General features: G+C 40.7%; 1 protein-coding gene across 3 annotated transcripts; it reads right to left on the reverse strand.

Annotated features, from left to right (window-relative positions):
* On the reverse strand, nucleotides 1-24194 carry cluha (clustered mitochondria (cluA/CLU1) homolog a). Of its 3 annotated transcripts, none has more exons than XM_028464285.1 (27): nucleotides 23817-24194; nucleotides 15963-16156; nucleotides 14674-14845; nucleotides 13213-13356; nucleotides 12798-12925; nucleotides 11614-11768; nucleotides 10175-10300; nucleotides 9664-9811; nucleotides 9481-9573; nucleotides 8524-8958; nucleotides 7503-7762; nucleotides 7145-7428; nucleotides 6155-6256; nucleotides 5658-5758; nucleotides 5419-5571; nucleotides 5277-5339; nucleotides 4956-5200; nucleotides 4504-4588; nucleotides 4270-4423; nucleotides 4052-4191; nucleotides 3878-3958; nucleotides 3673-3798; nucleotides 3184-3305; nucleotides 3003-3096; nucleotides 2794-2928; nucleotides 2635-2708; nucleotides 1-2069 (listed from the first exon to the last, which is right to left on the reverse strand). In XM_028464285.1, exons 1-27 carry the CDS (start codon nucleotides 23923-23925, stop codon nucleotides 1925-1927), a joined length of 4068 nt encoding a protein of 1355 aa, XP_028320086.1. In that variant the 5' UTR covers nucleotides 23926-24194; the 3' UTR covers nucleotides 1-1924. The 3 variants fall into 3 exon arrangements, with proteins under 3 accessions (XP_028320086.1, XP_028320085.1, XP_028320087.1); XM_028464284.1 differs by having other exon boundaries at nucleotides 7058-7428; XM_028464286.1 differs by lacking the exon at nucleotides 23817-24194 and adding an exon at nucleotides 22562-22653 and having other exon boundaries at nucleotides 7058-7428.
* Between the last annotated feature and the right edge of the window lie 72 nt (nucleotides 24195-24266).

Below are 24266 nucleotides of genomic sequence, written 5' to 3' on the forward strand. Positions count from 1 at the left end.
TCAGGAGGTATATTTAACTTTTATAAATTGTAAAGTTTTTATCCATCTTGATCACATGTCCATTCAAAAGCAGTTTTAATAGGCACATACACACCACACTCTGCTATCAATGTGAGATCATGTTTTTCGGAGCATGATTTGGAAAAAGAAAGTCACTGTAGGAATCATTCCTCCTCGTCTGCAGGGCTCACTTTGTTTTAGGTTTTCTATACTACTCCCTCCTCATCAAGTCACCAGCCAGTACAGAAAGAAATCCATCTCACATGAGGGGGAAAAACTGCATATTAATCTTAAACATGAGCAGCATCTCTATTGCTTTAATCACACACACACACACACACGTCTACACACGGCAACGATTGAGTAACAGTTTGCCATGGGAGGGGATACATTGCATTTATACAGGCGTAAATAAACCTTTTTTTTTGGTACATCACTTGGAAGCAGCTTCTTGGTTGTGCTGCAGATGATTTATTACATCCAAATAGCATGAAAAAGTGCACTCAACTGCTCACTCCTGGCTGGTTTCTGCTTATACACACACACACATATAAAAAGATAACATGACCAACAATGAGAAATAAAGAAACAAATCATCTATAGGAACAACACACTGTCAGTGCTGCTGTTGAGCACCTTTCTAAGAGCGATACTTCAGTACAGACAGATCTGCAACACTGGTGCCTAAAAAGGTTTGATTAAAAGAGGCAAAGGCTTTTTAACTTGTCCACAAACAAAAATAAATTGAGCCCAGCCTCCGCAGCATCTCCGTCCAATAGGTTCCTCTGTCAGGCTACATGTAGACACACACACACACACAATTACAAACATACATGCACATATCGTCCTTTGATGTGTAAAAATAGACGTTTGGACACAGCATGTAAATAGATTATTAATCTTCTGCTTAAAGTTGGACGTCTTCTGTTCTTCAAATCTGCTTTATGCATTATATTAATCAAGTACCTGTCTGAATCCAATAGAGATTTGTACACCTATTTCTACTTCTATACATTTTCTAAAAAACAGACATGACTTAAATTAATTAATGATCAACAGGAATAAAAATATCCTCCTAATTATCCTGATCCCTATTACAAAACTGTTGAAAAGGAAAGAAAAAAAAAAAAAAAAAAATCAAGTTAAATGACAGGTTGGAACTCACTGATGTGTCAGTTTGCTGAAATGAAACGGGAGCCAGAGGACGCAGCGAGGATGTCTGAAGTACAAATGATAAACTAAATGAATTAACCAAAGGGGACATGTAAGGAAAAAACGGCTAATTGCTGAAAAGTGACTCACAAAGCCACAAAGGAGGGACTTTACATTCTGAAGCCTCACATGTAAAGTGTTACTTTGAATGCCTGTTTTTAGGTCTTAGTGCACAGTAGAGTAGCCCTGAGGTTTAGAACAGGGTCGGCGCTGCATTGCTTGAAGCACCATGTTTGGATTTGGCTGATACACACCCATGGAGCTTTGAGGCTATTTGGGCAAAGGTGGGGGAAGTGTGAGTGTTCATGAAATAAGGTTGCAGTGGGAGGCGTGGTGTGATGGTGCAGCTGATAAGGCTCTGGTATACAATGTCATGGTCATTCTTGGTCTTCGTCCCTCACCCGTCACCATTCCATCATAGCCAACATCTTCAGTGGACACACCACTGTGCTGATGGGCATGGGACTTTTCAGATTGCACATTACATTGACTTAATTATATTTTCTCCTCTGTCTCTCTCACCCTGCATTGAAGGAAACTTCCTTATGTCCTACAGTTCATATAGTTTGTTTTTCCACAATGCCCTGACCCAAAGCCCACCCCCGTTAGTTTTTCAATGCTGATTTCGGCTGCTCGTTTCTCAGGTCCACAGCAGCGTTGACATGGCTGTTGTGTCACAACTGCTTCTTCTCCCACATCAGAAAAGACACCGTTATTGGTGCTCGCCAGCGTAATCAACAGGGATTTTGTCTTCTAGTTCCAGAGGACTTTCCTCAACAGGCTCCTCACTCTTTCCTAGCTCCTGAAGCTGCTGCCTCCTCTGCACCTCTGCCTTCAGGTTCTCCAGGTCCTTTTGGCTGAAGGGAAAACAGAAAAGTGAAGCAACATTATTGTGAAACTCAATTTTTTTTGGCCTTTACAGATGCAAAAAACAAAAGTCCATTTCTTGCGTAGTGTTTTATATTTCATCTTTGATTGGATGTTGTTTCAACAAAGTTTATGATGCTGCACTGCAATGTGCAATCACTTCCTAACATTACATTTCATGGATCCAGGAAGGGTCTAGCTTTACCTCAAAACTTATCGGATAAATAGATTGAGAACTAGGCCGACACGGACAGCCAATACAATACTTCATAAACAGCTTCTGGAATAAAAATGTACACTTCATTCATAGAAAAATATGGGTTTATTTATGCAAACTGTGCATGGCTGCTCAGTCCCATTGGTCTGTGAATGTGAGTGTGAATGAGCTGATATTGTAAAGCACTTTGAAACTACTTTAGTGTAGGGATAACGTGCTATATAAATCAAGTTCATTTACCATAACAAAATCACACTAAAGAGGAAGTTTGAATCTCAAACCACATTTACATCTTAAGCCTCAGTTCCGAGAGGCTCCCAAACCCTTTGCTCCCCTACCTGAGAGGTATAAAGATGATGCCATTAATGATGTTGAGTTGCTCCAGGACGCTGGCCATGCTGGGAGCAGTGAACTGGAAAACAGGGAGAAAATGCAGGCATCATGTAAGTGATGGATGGTTCAGACTGGCAGGACAGGTTGCTTGGACTCAGGGTCACCTTGAGGGGCATTATGCTGGCGTTGGAGCCGTTTTTGTAGATCTCGTTCATCGTTCTCTGGAGAGCTACTGCCTGCTGGGTAAGATACTTCAAATACTCAGAGCTTTCCTTTGTTTTCTCATGTGCTTCGCCCATCTGAGGAATAAAACAATACATTTAGTGGCATCATTTCCAAAGAGTGAATGGGGAGATTAGGTTTTTGCTTCTACCTGGTTCTTGTAAATGGTGTAACCCTCTTTCTCGTGCTGCAGTGCAGAGCGGAACTCAGCCTTGCTCTCATAAACTCTTGCTACTAAATGATGGCTGATAAACAAATGACAGAGCAGGGATATTTAGATCACCATGGTGGGGCTTTTAGTGTATGAACATAAATATAGGTTCCTTCGTCACCTGAGGGCCACTTTGAGAGACCGGGGGCCGTGGTACTTTGTGTTAATGGTCAGGGCGTTCTCCAGGAATCTTAGGGATAAATCGTACTCCATCACTCCGTGTAGGACCAGACCGATATTACTCTGACAAGAACACATTAAAATAAAGATTAAGCTTCACAGTTTTGATTGATGTTGAAGGCAGACATTAGCTCATCTGCTAGTTAAAAAAAAAAAAAAAAAAAAAAACATTGGACACTCGCTACTCAGCCGTTCCATTGTTATTGCCTTTTTTGCTACTCCATGATCCATCATGTTTATTGTGCTAATTTGTGATAATCTTCATATAGTAGCAACATTCAGCCTTTAACTTTGGGTGACTGTAATGTCTGAATTTAAAGATGATATGCAGTTTGTTTGATTATTAGCATCTCGAACAGGTATTTATTACTGTACTTTGTAATTATTTGCAAGATTTCTTTATTTGTTGCATTAGCATGATGATACTCACATCCAACAGCGCCATCTCTGGGTGGTCCTCCGCACACACCAACAACATGAGGTATCGAGCGCGGTACAGCAGCTTTAGTGCAGTGGACAGCTGGCCGTTGGCAAAACAGTAGAGAGCCAAGTGCATCTGAGAGACAATGACAGAAACCAAAAGGTTAACTGGTCTTTAAACAGTAAAGATAAGTCCTGACTTATCAACAACTCACATATTCTTGGATTGTGTTGGGGTGCTCAATGCCAAGCACACGTTCACTCATCAAAACAGCTTTTTGCTGGTTGCCGAGAGCCTGCAAGGGGAAAACAACAATTTCCTGTTATCTTTTTTAAAATCTACCGGATGGTGAGCTCGCTGTGCAAAGAGCCATCAGGTGTGACCGTACTTCAGCATGGTCTCCCATGATGTAGTTAAGGCGTGCCAGCAGGCGTAAACAGGCACAGATCTCCACGTGCATGGCTCCGTACACGTTGTTGAAGAGGTTTAGAGCCTCATTGATGAGCTCACAGCCCTCCTTTAAGAAACCTGGAAATTACACAAAACCAAAATAAATTACTTCATTAAACACATGTTCCTTTGCACATGAAAACACACGAGCCGTACCTTGCTGAACTTTGGCCTGTCCACTCTGAAAGAAGTGGAAGGCATCTGAAGCTTTGGGGTTCACGTGCTTCACAACAGGGAAAATGTTTAGGATGTCCTCTTCAGTGAAGGCAGGCTTATGGCGGGAGTCAAAGTTGTACTCTTTTATCAAGATCTAAAAGCAAGCATCACAATGTCTTTTAGATAAAATAAGGGGAAGCGACAGTGTATCCAGTCTCAATTAGAGGGCATTACCTGGATGCCAGTTTTGATGGCGATTTCTCGGAGCAGGGTAATTTTTGGAAGGCCGTATTTCTCAACCACCTGATCCACACTCTCACTAAACACGAAAAAGTGAATAATGTTTATTTAACTCACATGAGCCATAAAGTCTAACAATGAAAACTCAATTCAAGTTTGTACCAATAAAAGAAGTTCAAGAGATTTTTAAAAGTTAATAAGAACAGAAAGAACTGTACAATATGTTGTGCATTGTAATATGCATTTGATACATCCAGGGCAAAGTTCCCGACTTGTGGGCCTTGGCACATCACAGGTCATTGTGGACTGACAATGACTTCCACAACCCTGTTTCAAGGATACCAGCCAATGAGACTTTTTCATTTTGAAAATTGTGTCAGTTATGCATATCTAGAATATCTATATCTAGAATTTCCCCATTAAATAGTAAAACTGTGTTCCCTCACCATTCTAGGGTGAAGTGATAGTAGCTCATGGCCTCAGACGTGATGTTCTTCCACAGCTCGCTAGGCGTCAGACTTGCCCATGCTGTGTTGTCACCACTACCTGGGACCCTGTTGCGCCTTTTACGGCTCTTTCGACGAGACACCAGTTCGTCAAGTGGAAGATGGGTGACAGAGTCGGAGAAGGAGCTCAGGAAGCAGTTGAGGAAGTGGCTCACAGCAGCCGAGAGGGCGGACAACTCCACACCCTTAAAAGCCATCACTGAGAATTAGTAGGCGTGTCTTTTTTAAAACAGATAGGAAAAGGAATGCGTGTTTACAAACCTGGAGGTAAGTCTTGAAGATATGTTTTGCACATCTGGTAATCAGCTCACTGATCCCTATCCTCTGAGACACGGATGAGGAGAAAATCACTCATCTTGTTCAGGATGCAAAGTGTACAATGACTTTGTTTCTTTGGACTCACATAGAAGTGTTCCAGCTGGGCTTTGGCTGGAGTTTTGTCCACAAAATCTAGAACTGATCCAAGGTAGCGCACGTTGATGCCTCTCTGGTGCAAAGCCTCCGTTAACGTAGCTCCATCCATGGGCAGAGCACTGTGGTCCAAACAGTCTTTCACCTGGTTAAAAAAAAACATTAATGAGGCTGTTAGCTGCAGAAAATAGCCCAACGTGTACCAGTAAAATATGCACAAGTGTCACTGACCAACGACGGGATCTGACAGGATACCAAGAAGGCTGCAGTGTCTTTGAGCAGCTGCTTCTGCTTCAGAATGTCATCTGCACTCTCTTCTGGAAATCTCACCCCTGGTTTAAACAAAAAGAAACAGGAATAGACATAAAAATCAACAGACACATTTGACAGGTTTTTTTATACCACGAAAAAAACAGAAATAAAACAAACAAACAATGAATTAACCTGAACCAGGAACAAGCTACAAATTAACAGTGAACCACGAATGAACCATGAACAACAAATGGAGCATGATGAATGAACCACGAACCAAAAACTGCCCACAAACAAACAAACCCTGAAATAACCATTAACCAAGAACAAACCAACCAAAAACCATTTATGAATCACGAACAAACCATCAATGAATCTTGAACCATGAACAAACAAACCATTTATGAACCACAAAAAGTGAAAATAAAACCATCATTAGAGTTTGATAAAGATCCAATCATACTGTAGGATTTTACCTGGAGAGAAAATGTCTGGATTGAAACGAATATCAAAGGACGAATTGCTGATGGAGCCGACTGCCTTGCACGCATTGAGAACCACTTCACGACTTTTGGGATCTGTTAATGAATTGTCACACAAGGAGGGAAAAGTGGTTAGAGGACATTCACATAAATATAAGACCCCAACTCAAAACTGAACATTTATCAATTAATTAGGAAACCGTGGGAATTATTAGTGCAAATAAGTGTTGTATTTACCTTTTTAAAGGGTTATTAGTAGCAAGTAATTACATGCCATGACCCTACATAAGATGTAGGAATCAATTTTGGAACCGTGTGGGGAAACTTTTTTTTTAAACTACAATCTCAAATCCTTCAAAAACTCTTAATTAAATCAGCAAGTGCAAAAATGTCACTTAAACTGTCAAAAATGTGGTGCGTTTGTGATGTTTCACTAAGAAATTGCCACTATATCAGCTTTATCAGTATTACACATCTTGGTTTGATTATCTTATAGTTAAAAAAAAGCCTCAGTTCAGTACTCACAACCATGTAATCACCACCCAAAATGTTTCAGATTAGGTTGTTTGACAGGCAGATTACTGAATCACTGATCATTGCAGCAGCACACAAATCCTTCACAATAACACTGCATCACCATTCCGACACACACGGGATTCATTTAATGATTATTCAGGTTATTGGCCACAATGTTAACAGCCATCGGACTACACCCAGAGTGGGCTGAGGACTTAACAGAGAAGGCCAGTCTGGTGGAAAGAAACCACTGTCATACAGCACAACAGCACAGCTTTAAACACTCAAAGCTCCATTTTCTCTGCTGTTTGTGAACCACCAGAGAAACCTCCTATGCTCAGCCCTGGCCTCACATTTTGAGTGTTTCTTGTCTGGACATACCAATACCGGATCCGTCCTCGGCGACTAAGGTCTCCGCCAGCTCTTTGGCTTGAGCTAATCCTGGAATACTTTCCTCAAGCTCCTTACCCTCCAGTGGGCTCTTGTATTCACCATTCTGGGTGACAGTGGTGTCTACTGGGCCGTTTGTAGTTTGTGGTTTCACTGAATTACTCTCGCCGTCAGTAGCTGCTTGTACGGCAGCCTCAGCCGTGTTGTCTGTGACATCAGAGGGGTCTGTGGTGGTCAGGTCTGTGTTTTCAACGCTTTCTGTTGATGTTTCAGTGATGGCAGGCATGTCTGTCGTGTTAGCGTCCTTGTTTGCTTTCTGCTGCATTAGCTGCAATGCTGCCATCTTCATGAAGAGAAGATATCTGGAGACCAAACAAACATGTATGCAATGTTTCTACAGACATCCCGAGTCACTGCCGTGCACACAGACACTTACCTGTGTTCGACAAAGGCCTCAATGAGCTCCTGGCGCAGGCAGGCCAGGCGATGCCGGTGCTGGCGAGGAAAGCCTTGACGCTGACTCTCGGGAGGAAGCTCCTCCCCATCCACAGGCAGGAAGTTGAGATCAGGTGGGAAAGTACGTAGAAGGTCCAGGATATAGTGTCTGCCATCGTTCCCAATGATACCTTTGCACTCCACAGAGGAGCACAGCTCCACCGTCTCGCTCTTCTCATTCAGTACACCATGTCTCTGGACCTGAGACATGTCACAGAACGCACAAACATCCTTTAGACCAAACATAGGCAACTGGCAGCTCAGGGCCCCCCCAAAGTAAACGAACAAAATTACAAAAAAATACACAAAACAAAAGCAAGAAAACATTAAAAAAAACAATGAATTACAGAATCGCAGAAAAAGACAGTAAAAAAAAAGAAAGAAAAGAAATGCACAAAATAATCCAAAACACGCAAAACTACTGAAAACATTAACAAAACGGCAATAAAAAATACACAAAGACTCATAAAATATATACAAAATTTCAGACATTGACAACAAAAGTACACAAAAATGACGCCGCAAACCCATAGTATTAACTAACAAGCAAAACGACAACAGAAATACACAAAAATTAAGTCAAAAAATGCAAAATGACAACATAAACACAAAATATGACTCAACAAACATACATTTTACACAAAAGGACAACAGAAAGGCACAAAATGCAACCATAAAAAGCAAGACAACAACAAACATACACAGAACGACAGAAAAACACACAAAATTACGATAAAAAAAAACTGTTCTTTCCTGTGCTGATGCTCAGATTGGTCATTATTCTAAATCCTGACCTAAATGTTGACAATGTGGCCCTTCGATCAAACAAACAAATTTTTGTGGCCTCTGCTGTGACAGAAGTTGCCCACCTCTGCTTTAGACAATCAGAAAACCCAAAAATGCCAAACCTGAAGGTTCCTGTTTGTCTTATTAAAACATCAGGTCATCAACACAACACTGACCTTCAGAGGCCTGCTGGTGTTGTCGAGCAGCTCCAGATATTTGTTGTGAGACACGACCGTCTTTCCAAAGTCAATAGAGCCGTAAATCACACTCTGCTCTTGCTCCCGCTCCAGAATTCCTGGGATGATGGATTGGGCTGTGACACGATATCCTCTGTAGTCCACCACCACCGTACCCAGGGTGTACAGTCCCTCCACGTCCACCGCCCCGTAAGCCCGCACTCCATTCAGGTCATTGGTAGGCGCGGCGTGTGCGGCGGCGTCGCCTCCTAGCTCGCGATAATGGTCTCGAACGTCGAAGCCCAGACTGAAGAAGATGTTGTTCCAGATAAACATCTGCATGCGCGTTTCTTCGCCGGGGTTAATGGCCATCACATTGCCATCGATTACCGCCATGGCGCCTCGAGTGGCAGCAGCTGCAAAGTCACTGTGGACCTGCAGAAGAAGGAAAAGGATAAAAGAAATCACTATCAGCCACACAACAGTGAAACCAGTTCATCACATCATAAAACCCAGGAAGTGTCCACCTTTAAACAAAACAAAAAACCAGAGTTCAAGGTTAAAGAAAAACATACGTTGATGATAGTTTGATTTAACAATCCTGAAAAAACACATTTGCCGAGTTTATTTAAAAACATTCAAAAATGTGTCTTCAATAAATATTTTGAATAATTATGTGGATGGATTATGAGCATGTTTAAACATTCAATATTAGATTTAGTAGCTCTGTCTTATTATGTCTCATCATTCATGTAATCCTCCCTCTAAGTCCAGTAACAAACCATATTTTAGGAATATTATATTAAAAAAAATAATAATTTGAGTTGCAGCCAACACATCTTAAAGTGGAGGAAATCGGTCAATTTAATTTTAACCATAGAATCATACACTTCATTTTTAAAATAGTCTCTTGTTGGAATTCATTCATCCATTGCTTTTAAATTCTAGTGTAGATACCTTAAATATTGCTCTCTCTCTCAGCAGACGCTCAGGCAGGTTCTTCCGTGGAAGCTCTCGGGTGGTCTGCAGCTCCTCGTTCCAGTCTCTGGTCTGAACAAAAGAAGAACAAGTCACTACTACAGAGGGAAATGTTCCTGTTACTCTTTCATATCACTGCTATGTGACTGGAATCATGCCCACCTGTCCCGGTATGTGCTCTTCGTATCCCAGGCGGGAGGTGTAGGCATCTTCAGCACGAACGCAGTCCATAGCGTGGTCCACCTGCGGAGCGGTCCAGCTGTATACCTGGAAAGGTGTGGCGATTCTTTCAAATGGATGTCTCTGCACTCTGCAGTAGAAGCACAAAAAGGAGAACATCATTATTTTTTCCAAGTGATTCTCTTCAAACTCTGACCTTACTAAACCAGGACTATAAAACAAAGAACACCATCATGAAAGTTGAAGAAAAAGGTGATAAATAAATAGTTTGAAAACTAAAAGAATGCAGAGAAAAGTGGATCATTGATAATGTGTGTTTGTTACTCGTGGTCATTTTTCAAAGGTGAACCCTGCTTTCTACCCATAAAAATATGGGCTAGGCTCTAGTGCCACATTATTGGGGAAAAAAAGATATAGCACTTATAGAAAAAAGGTAGATAAGTGTGGCGATGTATTGTGAAGTTCAAAGTTAAAACTGGGAGGAGCTTTAAACCTTTTCTTTTGAAGGGCAGTGAAGTTCTTCTTGAAGGCAGGGCTGATCTGGCTCAGCAGCTCCACCAGAGAGTGGCTCAGGAAGCTGGGATTGGCTGGTTTGGGGTTGAATGTGTAGGTAGTAGATCTGAAGAGAAAAAAGAGAAAATCAATTCCACATTCAAGTTCACGTTAATGAAGAGTAATCCCAGACTGTATGGCTTTCAAATCCTTAAATTAGTCCATTAACATACACACTTTTGTGATGTGAAGGACTTCTAATAAATTAGTTAAAAGTGCTATAGTAGTGCCCTATAAAAATAAATTCTGTGTTTTCCACTTTAATTTTTTAAAATTCAGGTTTTTTATAGAATTTTTTTCCCCCAGAAAACATTAGTTTTTAACTCCTGTGAGGAAACAAAATAAATACTAATAAATAAAAAACAGCAAAATCAAACAAAAATGTATGTAAAAGAATAAAAATACGATACAATTAAAAGGTAGATATAAGTTGTAGTGATATGGATTATACTGACTGCTCCTTTTTAATTATTTATGTCATATAAAAATATATAAGGGTTAACAGCATTAATGTCACCCAATTTCTCCTCAGGGGTCAATGGTTTGCTGAATCTGATCAGGTTTATTGATTAAGTTTTGATAAACCTAAATTAAATGATCCTGATGACATCATTCAGAACCGTAATGACTAAACAAATAAATGGACACAAGGATGCATTAGTTATTTCACCACTAGGGACCAGAATATTTGACATTATCAGAAGTTATCATTAACCTACGATGTTTCAGACTCTACAATCCCTGGCATCGATGGTCTCGTCCACAACAACAGAACGACTTTTTCCTACAGATCTTCTGTTGCTCTGATGAGATGTTGATCAAACACTCTGAGCAGGTGAAGCTGATTAAAGCTGATCATGTTTTCACGGGGCGATGCAGTGCTACACGAGAAACGGATGGAGTTTTACAGGCACAGCGTAATTTTTTGACAGTTTAGACGGTGTTCATGGTGGTTTAAGCGTTTTTTTTAATGCAGCCAGGACAGGAGGGGGGAGGGTGGTGCACCTAATGACCTCCCTTGCCTCATGGTGACGGCGTTTCATGTCGATTCTGTCTATTTCTGCGTTTACCTGTTTTCTTTGGTCGATTCTGTGATTCCGTCCGCGATTCCGTAACGCGGATTTCACAGGGCCCTACTATAGTATCTTCAACAAAGATTGAGGAAAATCTAGAGTATGAAACTTTAGCAGTATCTACATTATTGTGCAGCAACAGCTATTTCCCATTTAATACATAATAATGACAATCTGGTCTGATTAACTTGACGGTAATCTGAATAAACACTCTAAACATGACATAATCTGTCAGCCAGTCAAACCAAGACAAATGTGCATGGAGGAGAGTTTGTTAGAGCAGTTAAAAATGAAAATGCTAACTCACTGGTTGAGGTAGAAGCCGCGTGTGGAGGCAGTGAGGCTGATGTGTCGCTCCTCCACAGTCACAATGTACAGATACATGAGGTCGCCGTGCATCTTCCTGTTTCCAGGTGGAGGGTTCCAGCCGCTCATGGTCAGGACCTTTAGACACTGCATGGGCTACAAAACACATGGTTGATATTTATACAATGAGCATTTTACAATAGAAAGACTTTCACTCAATAAAAGGCTGTGGTTGTTTAGTTTTGGCTGATTTCCTGAAATCAGCCAAAACTGATTTATACTGAAAATAAGGGACATTTTCTGGCGTCCACTACAATCCGTCCCACCCGCCCAACCAAGCTCCAGTATTCCTTATATTTTAAGACAAGTGTACAAGAAATCTAAAATACCCACTTGTCAACCACTTACTAAATACAATTATGTGATTAGAATCTGGTAGGTCGACCGTTATTAACATTGAAATGCTGTGAACATTCCATGTTCAGCATGTGTGAGTGATATGTAATCTGTAATATGGCTTGTTATGGGGAAGCTCTGAGTTAGGACTCTGTTCTGAGAAGTAAAAGCGGTGACTCTTAAAATGAGTATTTTGATACAAAATAAGCTATTATATATAATAGAAAACTCGATACATCTTAAATCTCGATATATCACCCAGCCCTAATTCCTAAATTATAATACAGCCTAAATTAAAACATAAATGGATATATAAAGCACATGTTTATTTAATATACTTACAGTTGATATACAAGTCAACACATTGCATATTTACTGTTAATTTCACATTGCTTGTCTTTAAGTGAGACATTAACAATTTAGTTTCATTACATATTTTCTTATAATTTCTCATGCTCACTCATGTGGTTCTCTGGTATTCACTAATGACTTATTATACACATTTATTGCAGACTTTACATCCTTTAACACTTTTTTAAAGCAGTGTATATTTGTGGAGCTTGTGATTGGCTGATTTTTCATGGTGACTTATGTCATTGCTTTCCCAGTAGTAGATGCTTAAACCACAAAACGTCTAACTGTGTCACATCCTGCTGCTCTTTAGGAAGATAAACACTGTTCCAGTTTCCAAGGTATTTACACGAGTTCTTTGTTTTTTTCGCTGGAACGTCTTCATTCATCATCTCTTTTATGAGTTGTTTAGGTATGAGTAGTGGACACGTTCTTTACCTTCCAGTCCTTGTTCTGTGGCTGAAGAGGCACTAGGGGGCGATCTTTGCTGCCAGGCAGGATGTGCTCTGGCGGTGTGCAGTCGATCTGATCCAGCTCATTGCCTTTTTTCTTTCGTTTCCCGCTGTCTGTAAAAAGAAGTGAAGGTTTGTACATTTGCATTAAAATAAAAAAAAAAACCTTGTCATTTGTGAGGCCACTGATGTTAAAGTTTAGCATAACCAAACCTGTGGTTTAGGACATTGATGTAAGGACAGGAACTTTTAGTGGATACAAAACTAAATTTGAATAACATGTACAATTTAAACTTAAGTCCCTTTGTATGTTATAGAACATATTTACTAAAAGTGGCATTTGAAAAACTGCAAAGTGAATTATGAAGTATGCAAGCCTCCATTGAGTCTCACTGTCACACCTCCTAGATCTCCATCAGTGAAGACGCTGAGAAAAGACAGTGAGTTGCAGTCAACTCCATTGTAAGCATCGGAGGGATCCAGACTTTTCAGCAGGTCTCTGATGTGCCGCACATGAATACGAGCTTCTCGTACTGTGTATGGCTCTGAAGAGGACAGACGGCAACATTATTAGTATAACAAGCAACCACTACATTTAAACAAGTGTTATACTCTATAAGGAGACACGAAACAGGACAATTCATCACCACATCGTGGTAGAGGGGACAGTATAGGTAGCAAAGACACTTAGACACATTAGAAGTTGTTCAAGTTTTTACACTTCGGGTTTGATTTTAGTCATTTTATAAAAAGCAATCGACATCCTTTCTTCACAGAGTGGTTTGCACCAGAATGGAAACATGAATCCAGCTTTGTAAAGTGAAACTAAACAATCTTAGGCAAGAATCTGTAACTTTAATCGTTGTCCTACTCCCCAAATGTAGAAACTGGACTTTTAAAGTGGTTCAAATAAAAAACACCACTTTTCTTTATAAAGTACTGAATAAAATATAAGCAACTCACAACTTTGTTATTGCTGTATTTGTGTGTGTGTGTGTCTGTACCCGCTTTATATTGCACAGAGTTATTGTGGGTGGGAATGGGGGTGCCGTAATGCATCAATTCTTTTTTAGGACAGATGGAAAAATGAAAACAATAGAAAACTGGTGTCCGACTTCTAAACAGCCTTGTTCATTCAGTGCTGTTCACCTGTCCTGTAAGTTTTAGATGTCTCGCTCCTCTATTACACCTGAGTGTGCATGGAGGTGCCAGTTGAGCTGAAGTATTTATAAATCAGGTGGGAAACACTCAGGAATGAAGTGAGAAGCTGACTTTGTTGGGAGCAATTTTCAAGGAACCCAAAAATAATTTACTGACCACAAGTTGAACTGAAACACCACTCACTACATACTGTAAAATGAGGATGTTATTGTGATCATCGCATTATTCCTCTCATTTAAATTGAGTTTTTCTTCTATATTGTAAGAAGCTATGCGGCCATGTTTGTTTTTTCAGCTGAATGACCTTACATACTTTTTGGATGAACCCCCAAAAAAATGCAGATATAGATGCAGATATGCATCTAGTGTCCTAGGCAATAGACCTTTCAAAACTAAAAAGCACCAGCTGAAGAAAAAAATCCTTCTATGAGCCTGGCACTCACGGTCAAACAGTCTGGTGTTTCGGGACCATTGGTTGACACCAAAAGTATGAAGGAAAATTCTAAGCTTAATGGTTTGCCAGGAAAAGAAAATTTAACTTCTACAGTGAATGGAGATTTTTTGCATAGGGTAAATTGACCTCATTCAACCAACCATTTACAGTTACTAAGCAATGAGCAATTCCTTCATTAAGAGTAACTTAGGTGTTCAGTGTTTTTCCCAAAGACCCTTTTAACAATTGGCCAGCACCATCTGACTGACCTTCAACCACCTTCAGCAGTGATCCTTCCTGCAGACCCTCAATGGACTTCAACTCAGCAAAGTTGTCCAGAACATTTCCATCAAGTTGCAGGGAAAAGCAGGTACGGTGGCAAGTGTCCTCCCGGTCCATCAACACCTGATGGATCTCCTGCACCATTTCCTGTGGTGACACCTGATGTACAAGAGCACAGAAACAAGACAAATGTACATTAATACAGACTTAGTGGTTAAGGACGCTGGGCTTGTAATCGGAGGGTTGCCGGTTCAAGCCTCACTGGGGACGTCACTGTGGGATGTTGAGCAAGTCCCTTAACCCCGAACTGCTCCCCGGGCGCCGCAAAATGGCTGTCCACTGCTCCTCAGGGATGGGTTAAATGCAGAGAACGAATTCCATTAATGTACTAACATTACATGGCCAATTAAAGGCGAAAGCCCCTGATTTAACTTAAAGTCTTGGTATGTTGAATCGTAAGGCGCTGCACACTCTCCCCTCCCCTCCTGAACGAACCTCACCTGTCTTCTTGTGCATGCGCACACTGTGGATCTTTTTGTGACTGATTTCTGCATAGAGAATAGTAACAAATGTAGGGACTTTATCTTGTGTTATTGGAGAGTTTTTTTTTATGTTTTAGAGACATGAAAGCACATATCACTGCTGCTGTGAGGACAGCAAGAGGCTCAGAGCCACGCTCCTCACACACAAGCAGCCACGCCCAGCTGATCAGAGCAGACACTCCGCCCACACTACAGATGGGTCTGTTCTTTCCCCCTTAGATTATTTTTAATAAGCTATTTATCCCATCTGTAATGACTCTCTCGCTCTCTCTCTGACCGAGTCAGAGGAACCTCTGCGAAGTCTGTTCCTCTTGAACATGTTTGTGCCTTTATTCTGTCGATTCTCCACTTCGGTCTTCCGTTTTCCTCTTGAGTTGCCGTGTAACCGTTGTGCCAAAAGCCGCATTAGAGACTTCTGCTGGAAGACATGCCATGGGACTGTCCCTACTCTCAGGTCGAGAAAGTGCATTGACTTTTGACGAGCAGCTCGAGCAGCCAATAGTAATGCTTAAAACAGCTCATGGGATTGCCCTGTTGGTAGAAAGATCTCTGATTGGCTGAAGTCCAGCATTTACAGGGCCAGGAGAAGAGATTCACTGTCCACTCAAAACACATTGGATTACGATATAATAAGATGAATATGGATTTTTTTTTACCAAATAAAAAAAAAAAAAACCTTACAAACTGCAGCTTTAAGCTCAAGCCATTTGGCCTTGTGATGAGTTCCTTTTTACCTGCAGGTCGAACGGGTCTGTTCCGGGTGCCTGGATCTTGACTGTAAAGCCTGTGTCCTGGATCACAATCACTTCCTGTTCGTTGGAATCCTCGCCTGCATCTGCCTCGCCATTCCTCTCCTCCTTTGACTCCGCCTCCTCTGTATGTTCATGGGCACTATCCCCATTAACCATGGCTGCCTCTGCGCTGTGCCCTGGGGAGAACACCATAGACATTAGAATTATTAGTTATTAGTCACATTAGGAAACAGTCATTAAATAATAGCACAAAACCTCAACTATAAACCGCGTATGTCATGTGTGCGTTTGGTAGCGTTAAGAAACTTTCAAAAACAAAACTCAATCCAACAAACACTCCATAAAACCACAATCAAAATAACATTTCTGTGGGCTCAAATTTGCTGCTAAATACTCTCCTTGCTGATACTTCTGTGCTCATTTAAACCTGAGCAGCTGGTGTAAGACAGACATTATCTTTTTTTATTGACTTAATTTGGAAGGTGAATGAACTTTGGCACAATCCACATTAGTAACATCACAACAAGAGAAACTACGTCACATTTAGGAAACACTAAACTCTGGCCGTGGATGATCTTACCAATAAGAAGGAGGTGAATTATTAATGAATAAGTGAACCAAGCCAGTGAGCTTCATGGCTGCTAAACCAAACACAGACGACAACCATCCTGTGACAGATCTCACTATGATCAATCATCAACAGCACTCTGGACGTCTCCAAATTCCCCTGCACTGATTCATAAACCAGTGAGTGTGTGTCTGCTTGTGACAATAAGTGCCTGATTTCATTGACCTGCTGAACCCACCTCTGCTGTAACACAGCAGGTAGTGAAGCTGGGGATTTATTAGTGAAGGATTACAGCATTCACAACAGTGAATTATTGGCTATTTACACACAACCCACAAAGTCTACTAAACACCAGTTAGCTCCCTTGTAAGTTCTTAGAGAATGTCCCGACATGAACTCTTCTTCTCCAATCCGATTGAGTTGTCCTAATTACAACAGATTCTCTTCTTCTTTGCTGAAAGAAAACAGACGCGAACAGAAATGGCTGCACAGACCAACAACTGCTTTCTCTCCCTGGGACAAGTGCTGCTAGCCAGTGTGTCCTTGTATACAGTCAAGGGTAGCACGCAGCACGTCAGGGTTACTGAGGGGGGAGTGTGAGGGAGGGGTAGATGGCCTTCTACACTGGACCACGACCCCGGGTTAGAATCGTTGAGGAAAGAAGTACCACACAGACCCTCCACTGCATAACCAACAGATGCCAGAGAGGAAAGGATTCAAGATGTTTTTTTTTAGTCTCAGCACAAACCAAAACCATGAGCTTGACCAAAGCATGTCTTGTTTCTTCACATTCTAGCAGCTCAGGGTTGACCTCAAATACAGCGTCCCTCACGTTATCAGCACCAAAAACCATCAAAATTCTTCCTCTCATCCTCGACATTGACGAAAATGATCCTAAACTTTATCCAGCTGTAAAACTCCTACAATACAACCCAGCACCACACTTTAAGGATATCTGACCTCGATTGCCAAGAAATCCTAGTTCAAATATTGCTATACTCATTTACTATACTACTGGTATTACATTTTAATTCATTCATTCATTTTAATTATGAAAGCTAAATTTCATGCAAGTTTCCACTAAAACCACTGAGTTGTTTTATTTCAGCCAGTTTTTGTGAAGTAATTAAAAAAAAAAAAAAGACTAAAACATCAGTTAACAGAGAAATATTGCTTGTTGGAACAATCTAACTATGTTTAATATGAATCTTACAGTCATTCTATCAATATTGGTAAGATGAACCACTAACTGAACTGATTTGATTCACACAAAGTTATATCAGGTGCAGAGGGAAGAAAGGACATGTTACAATTCAACAATGGGCTGTACGGCTTGGCATAAATAATCAACTTGTCAAATTTGTAGATAAAAAAGATTGTTATTTTGTGTTTTTTTTTTCCCCACCACAGTTTTTTGGACTTTTCACGTTCCGTCGCGTGATGTGAGCCAGCCCCCTCTTTGTTTACCTTTGAGTAGGTTATGTGTGTGCCAAAGGCATGTTTACTTTTTTATTCGCGCTATGCTGAGATGCTAATAGAAGAGTTTATTATTTTTTGAATTGTAATATTATGTGTTATAAAATATGTAGTTTTCTTAATCAGAAAATTTTACCTACTGTGAAGTTACTGTTGCACTTTTGTTTAAACTCGAGGTAAAGCTTGAAATTGTTGAATGACAGAGGCTCATTTATTTTATAATTTTGGGATTGTTCTATGCATTTTACCTCTTGAGGACAATCACAGCAATAAAGTTGCACTTTTTTACAATATATCTCATGTCTGCAGTCATTTTTAAGTACATTGAGAAAAAAAATAATCGAAAATCTAATCTCGAACTTGTCCTTGTTTTTTTAAGAAAAATTGCCCAATTGGCCCCTGTTGTTGTTTCTTGTTCTTTTAAAGAAAATGAATTTATAAGCCATGGCATGTCTTCTCATGATATGTTCAGTGAAAATGAAGCAGAGCGCAATAATTGAGTTTGTCATGGTCCTAAACATTTTCTAATAAGAAGTCGTATCTGGCAGAATGTTCTGAATCACATTTTGTTCTCATTAAAATTTGAGAGACTACCCGAAACACGTTTACAATAACCTCAACCTGTTAGATCTGTGAATCAAAATCCCAGGAATGTATAAAAGTACATAAAGCACATTTTTTTCAATAAAGCATTCAGTATTATCGTCTCTACCATATTTATCAAAACATGTTAACACCTCAGGTCCTGCATGTTTTCATTTCACAGAAATACTGAGGTATTGATAAACGCAACAAGTTTTTATTGTTGAATTACAACTAGTGACAACAATAATGACTAAAACAGAAAATAAATCATCTCTAGGCTTTATCAAAACTAGTGAGGTCAAGCATGTGGCAAAACCAACTGGAACCAACACAGTCATGTTGGCTTAGGGCTCTTAACAAGGCCAATGGAAAAACTAATTTGTCAACTTCAACACAGCATCTGTGTTGTCACTGAATTCCTAATAATTATCACCCAGGACACTTCATCTGTCCCCAGAGTGAATTAGGCCATTAAACAACCAACTACACACTCTGCAAAGTGCAAACCCTGACACAAAGACCATGACTGCTGCTGTGGCAACATCAAGTTACCAGCCACACAACCATGAAAACAATGACACCACACAAGGCTTCTTTCACAAGTAACTGACATAGGGCCCTATAAAATCTATGTTAACGGAATGGCAGACGAAATCTACCAGAAAAAAAACACTGTTGAACGTAGAAATGGACAGAATCGGGATGAAACCCCATCATCGTGAGGCAAAGGACGTTTTTTATGGGGAAATGTTTCCGGGGACCGCTTATTAGACTCCTATACACAAACCCCACTAGTGGCCGCTTAACTTTACGGTGCCTGTGAAGCTCAGTCCATTTCTCGTCAAGAGCAGCGGCGCTCCGTAAAAAACAGCTTTAATCAGTTTCACCTGCTCAGAGTATTAAAACATCTCTTCAGTTCTACAGAAGATCTGTGGGAAAAGTTGCGTGTTGTTGTGGATGAGACCATCGATACCAGGGTTGTCGAGTCTAAAACGTCGTAGGTTAATAATAACTTCTGATACTGTCAAATATTCTGGCCCCTAGTGGTGAAATAACTGATACATCCTTGCGTCCATTTACTTTTGTGTAATCATTACCGTCTGGAATGAGGTCATCAGGATCATTTAAACTAGGTTAATTTAAATTAAGTTGATCAAAACTTAAACAATAATCCTGCTCAGATTCAGTAAACCATTGATCCCTGAGGTGAAATATGGTGACATTAATGCTGTTCTCATACATTTTTATATGACATAAATAACTAAAAAGGAGCAGTCACAATATTCCATGTCACTACAACTTATATTTACCTTTAATTTTATTTTTTACATACCTTTGTTTAAATATGGCTTTTTAATTTATTAGTATTTAATGGGTTTTCTCACAGGTCTTAAAAACTAATATTATCTAAAAAAAAACAATTTATTTTCAAAAATGTAAGTGGAAAACATGGAATTTGGAAAAAAAACTAAAACAGATTTTATAGGGCCCAACTAACAGGTTAAATATTACAAAAACAGATGTTATACAAACATTTAAAAAGTCAACTTGTGATACTGATAATAATAATAATGATAATACTGGCATATGAGAGTTTTTTAATCACCCTCACTGCTTATAAAAATACAAATATTCAATGCATCTGGCCTGAGGAGTGTGAAAGGTTAATGTGGAAAAGGGACATGAAAATGTAATAATGGACATTTAAGGACAAACTAAATTTCAGGCATGGATGAGAAGTCCCAAGACATTCACCAACAAAAATAAAAAAGGGTACCTGTACTAGTCGTAGCATAAAATACGTTTAATGTATTATGAAAATGTGTGCACATTGATTTAAAAAAACACATTTAAAGTACTTTTTTGAAGAATAATTACTTATAATACAATTTATAGGAAGCAGCCATGTTTGGCCAGATGTGATGTCAAGTCGTTGATTCTGGTGCAGTGATTACAGTAGTTCCCACTTCAACTACTTTGACATTCTTCTTTATTTAGGTTTTTGTACTGCGCTTCCTCATATTTTTTATAATAATGTTTCATCTATTACTATGGACAACACAAACGTGTGTTGGAGCTACTTTGGACGTGTAAGAAGCTGTTATTGTGAGCTCTCGTTGTGCATCCAGTAGTCAGCTGCCCTGTTTATACATGGCGGAGACTGCGCTGCACAACATGAGTGAGAGAGTGGACTTACTGGGGGTCAAGTCGAGGAAGAAGTACCCATTGGCGTGGCCACTGGTATTGCTAATGGAACAGCCCAATGTCACTACAATTGCTAAGGGGAGCAAAATGGCAGCAACCAACAAGGCCTTTCTACTGCTAGCTGCTCTCCAAGGGCTACAAGGCTAAACCCGGAGCATTAAATATGATAATTTCATAAAGCTTGCAATTAAAATTCACTGCAGGTACCCTTTAAAGAAATCAAATGAGTTTCCCAACAACTCAAAGTCAACAACTAAGTTAATGAGTTACCTGGACCCGATAAGGAAACATGTCGTAGGGGTGTCAGTGTCTCTGGGATTACACTCAGCTATGCTGCACCCCAAACAACCCTTTAGCTTATACGAGCCCTTCCCCATGGATCTGCACCACATTATGATCCAAGTCTTTTACTTTCCAATTATTAATCAATGGTTAGGTCTCAGCATGCAAGTTGTTGTTGTTCTTTCACCCCAAAACTTTCTTATTAAATTATGAGCTTCTTAAATGTGGGCCATTATCCCATCTGATTAGTTTGTCTAGGAACAAAAACTATCGATTTATTTGTCAAAAGAAAGAAAAGTTGTTTTGCCTGTGATCTAAAACTAAGAAGTCTCATGTCAGATTTTACAAGTCACAGGTAGAGCTTCAGCTGAAAGTAACACAACACAGACATAGTTCCATAAAGAAATGCATCTCATAAGTCAGTCAGTCAGTCTGACACTTAATTCAACTGCTCATGAGTTTCCCTCACCCTGATACTCATCAAGTGCTATGAGAGACAGTTCATGGCCCCATCAAAGACACCATGGATGTGACTGTGTGGACTGGCATTAGTATGCATACTGGAGGCAGAAATCCCCAGAAGCTATTTCCTCTTTGGTCTACACTACACACACCTGAAGAACACGCATCTGCTTAATCTTAATGGATTTCACATTCGCATTAAACAACATAATACCACAGACACAGTCCACAAACTCTCCATACTCTGACTGGGCTCCCCCCTCTATAACTGTTCTGGGCGTTATTACCCTGATAAGCCTAATATACAAGTGCCCACCCCCAACAACTGGGCTGTCATGTGACAGTGGTCAAATGCATCACTGAAAACAATGAGTCTAACAGGAACAAGGTTGAACACCTGGAGCGTTGGTGCAAAAAGAATAACCTTTGCATCAGCACAAAAAAGACCAAGGAGAAAATGGTGGCTGTGTTTCTCCATGCATTTATACGTTTTGTTATGTCCATGTCTACAGGAATGAAGAAAAAAGAAAAAAGCTCCTTTCTTACCAATTGTGCAGGACAAAGCACACATTGGAAGGTTTATTCATACCAGTCCACCACACACATCATTTGTAATTTCAAATTGACTAGCACACCAACAAAAACCAAGAAATTGTTTGCAAAACACTAAATACATTTGAATGATAGCTGTCATTCAATCAGTCGAATGAATAGATTAATGGATTAAGTCATTTAAGCAAGTAAAATTACTTTTTCACAAACAACTTATGAGCCATAGAATCACTGAATAAAAGATGTTTGACATTGAAGTAAAGGAGGCCACAGCTGGAAACAAGAAGAAAAAAAACTAATCGAGTTTGAAACTACAACACAGCTCCTAAACTAGCGAACAGTGTAAAGTGAAACCTGCACAGCCGCTTTAAAACCCCACAGCTCTACCAGAGCCCTGCTTTAAGAGCTCCATCTGACAGCCTCCATGCCTCCTCAGTCCTCCTACCCGCACCTTCACCACCTCCACGCGGCTGTCCGTATATTATTAGCGTAACCTTCCCTCTCACCACCGGCCGAACGCCATCATGACTTTTACGACTACAAACGATGTTACGGCTGAACTCGTGACCGTTCTCACTGGTGACAAACCTCGTCACCGGCAACAGAAGTTTAAAAAATAAAAATAAAAAATCCGGAAAATAAAACTGAGCTGTTCGTGTCAGCACTGTTTTAAATCCTCGGAATTAAGTTCTGAAGCGAAAACAGAAGGATTTTATTAAGCGATAGTCCATGTATTTGGGCTTATTGCATTGAGTCACAAGACATGTTAAGTTTTTGTTACAATACAAACAACGACATAAAAATCCAACAATATTTGCGTTAGCAGCTCATAAATGTTTCCCAATCTTTAACCTCTGTCGTTACCATGGTTTGAACTCGTTCACCAAATAAAACGGTCACCGTTGAAACCGAAACACGGGCTTTCCGCTTCCGGGGTCGAGCAGGCGTTTTCCATTTAGATCCTTATCGGAGGGGGTTACGAGATATCAAAGCATCCAGCTAACCGTCGACGCTGACCAGAGAGGGGGTCGATACACGTCTATTATAGTTTATTAAGTGTTAATTACAACAGTGGTGCACATATGTTACACAGGGTTGGGCTGTGAGCTGAACACGGGGATATGATAGCATGTTTAGTCCCCCTGCGTCTGAGCCCACAGTGAGCAACTCCACTGAAGGTGACCTTCAGCGTCTCCTCTGACACGCTGCCCGTTACCAAACATGTGCGTCGTGTGGTGGGCTGCACTGTCCAACTTATAACTTATTCATTCCAGACTGCATATTCCAGGGCACACATACAGGCTTAGAGCTCAAGGCTGTCCTAGTTAGCAGAGCATAGTAGCTCAGTGAGCAGGGCTGGTCACTAAATTAGCTTGCTGGCTCAGAGCGGAGTGAACTCAGGCTAACGTCAGTGCTAGCATAGTGGCTAACTTGTTTGGGTTAGTCTGGCTCGCCTGCAGCGCCGGTTTGAAGTCCATGCATGTGGCCTTTACATGCAAATGTGTCTGTAGGAATGCTCAAGGGCACTCAGGTAGTGAATGACCAGCTTTTTTTAACAGCTGATCGGAAAATGCGGAGTCCACACTGAAAGCTAATGGTGCTCCATCAATAACACCTTCACTGAATGAAATGACAATGTCACACTGCACAGCGATGCTAACACTGAATGTGAGGTGCACGACAGGTATCAGCGTGTGTAGCCTCACCGCAACCGCAGGACTCTCCCGACCGCGTCTCTTTACCGTCCCGAGCTCCATCTGCCACATCCACCGGGTTACAGCTGGGTACCGGGATGTCATCGGTCTTGCTCACCATGGTCGGCTGTCAGTGTGTTGTTGATAGAAAATCCCCCCCAACAGCGTCGGCCCTTAAAGGTGTGATTCTGGCAGTGGAAATAGAATGAAAACAACAACCCACACATAAGCTAATGTGCTCGTCCGGGCTAACGCAGGTCGGTTGGCTACATGCGCAGGGTATTCACTGGCTTACAAAAACAAGTCTACAAAGGAAGGACAGAGCTGTAGATGGTAAGGAGCACACGTGGTTAGTCTCCTCCCCTCCTCTTGACCTCTTTGCCTTTGCGTTGCACTTCCCCACCCACTGAGCATGGAGCTACGGAAAGCCACGAGTCTAATCTTCAGGCTTACTCAACTCTC

Source organism: Gouania willdenowi, chromosome 13, assembly GCF_900634775.1.
Source record: "Gouania willdenowi chromosome 13, fGouWil2.1, whole genome shotgun sequence".
Classification (NCBI taxonomy): Eukaryota; Metazoa; Chordata; class Actinopteri; order Blenniiformes; family Gobiesocidae; genus Gouania; species Gouania willdenowi.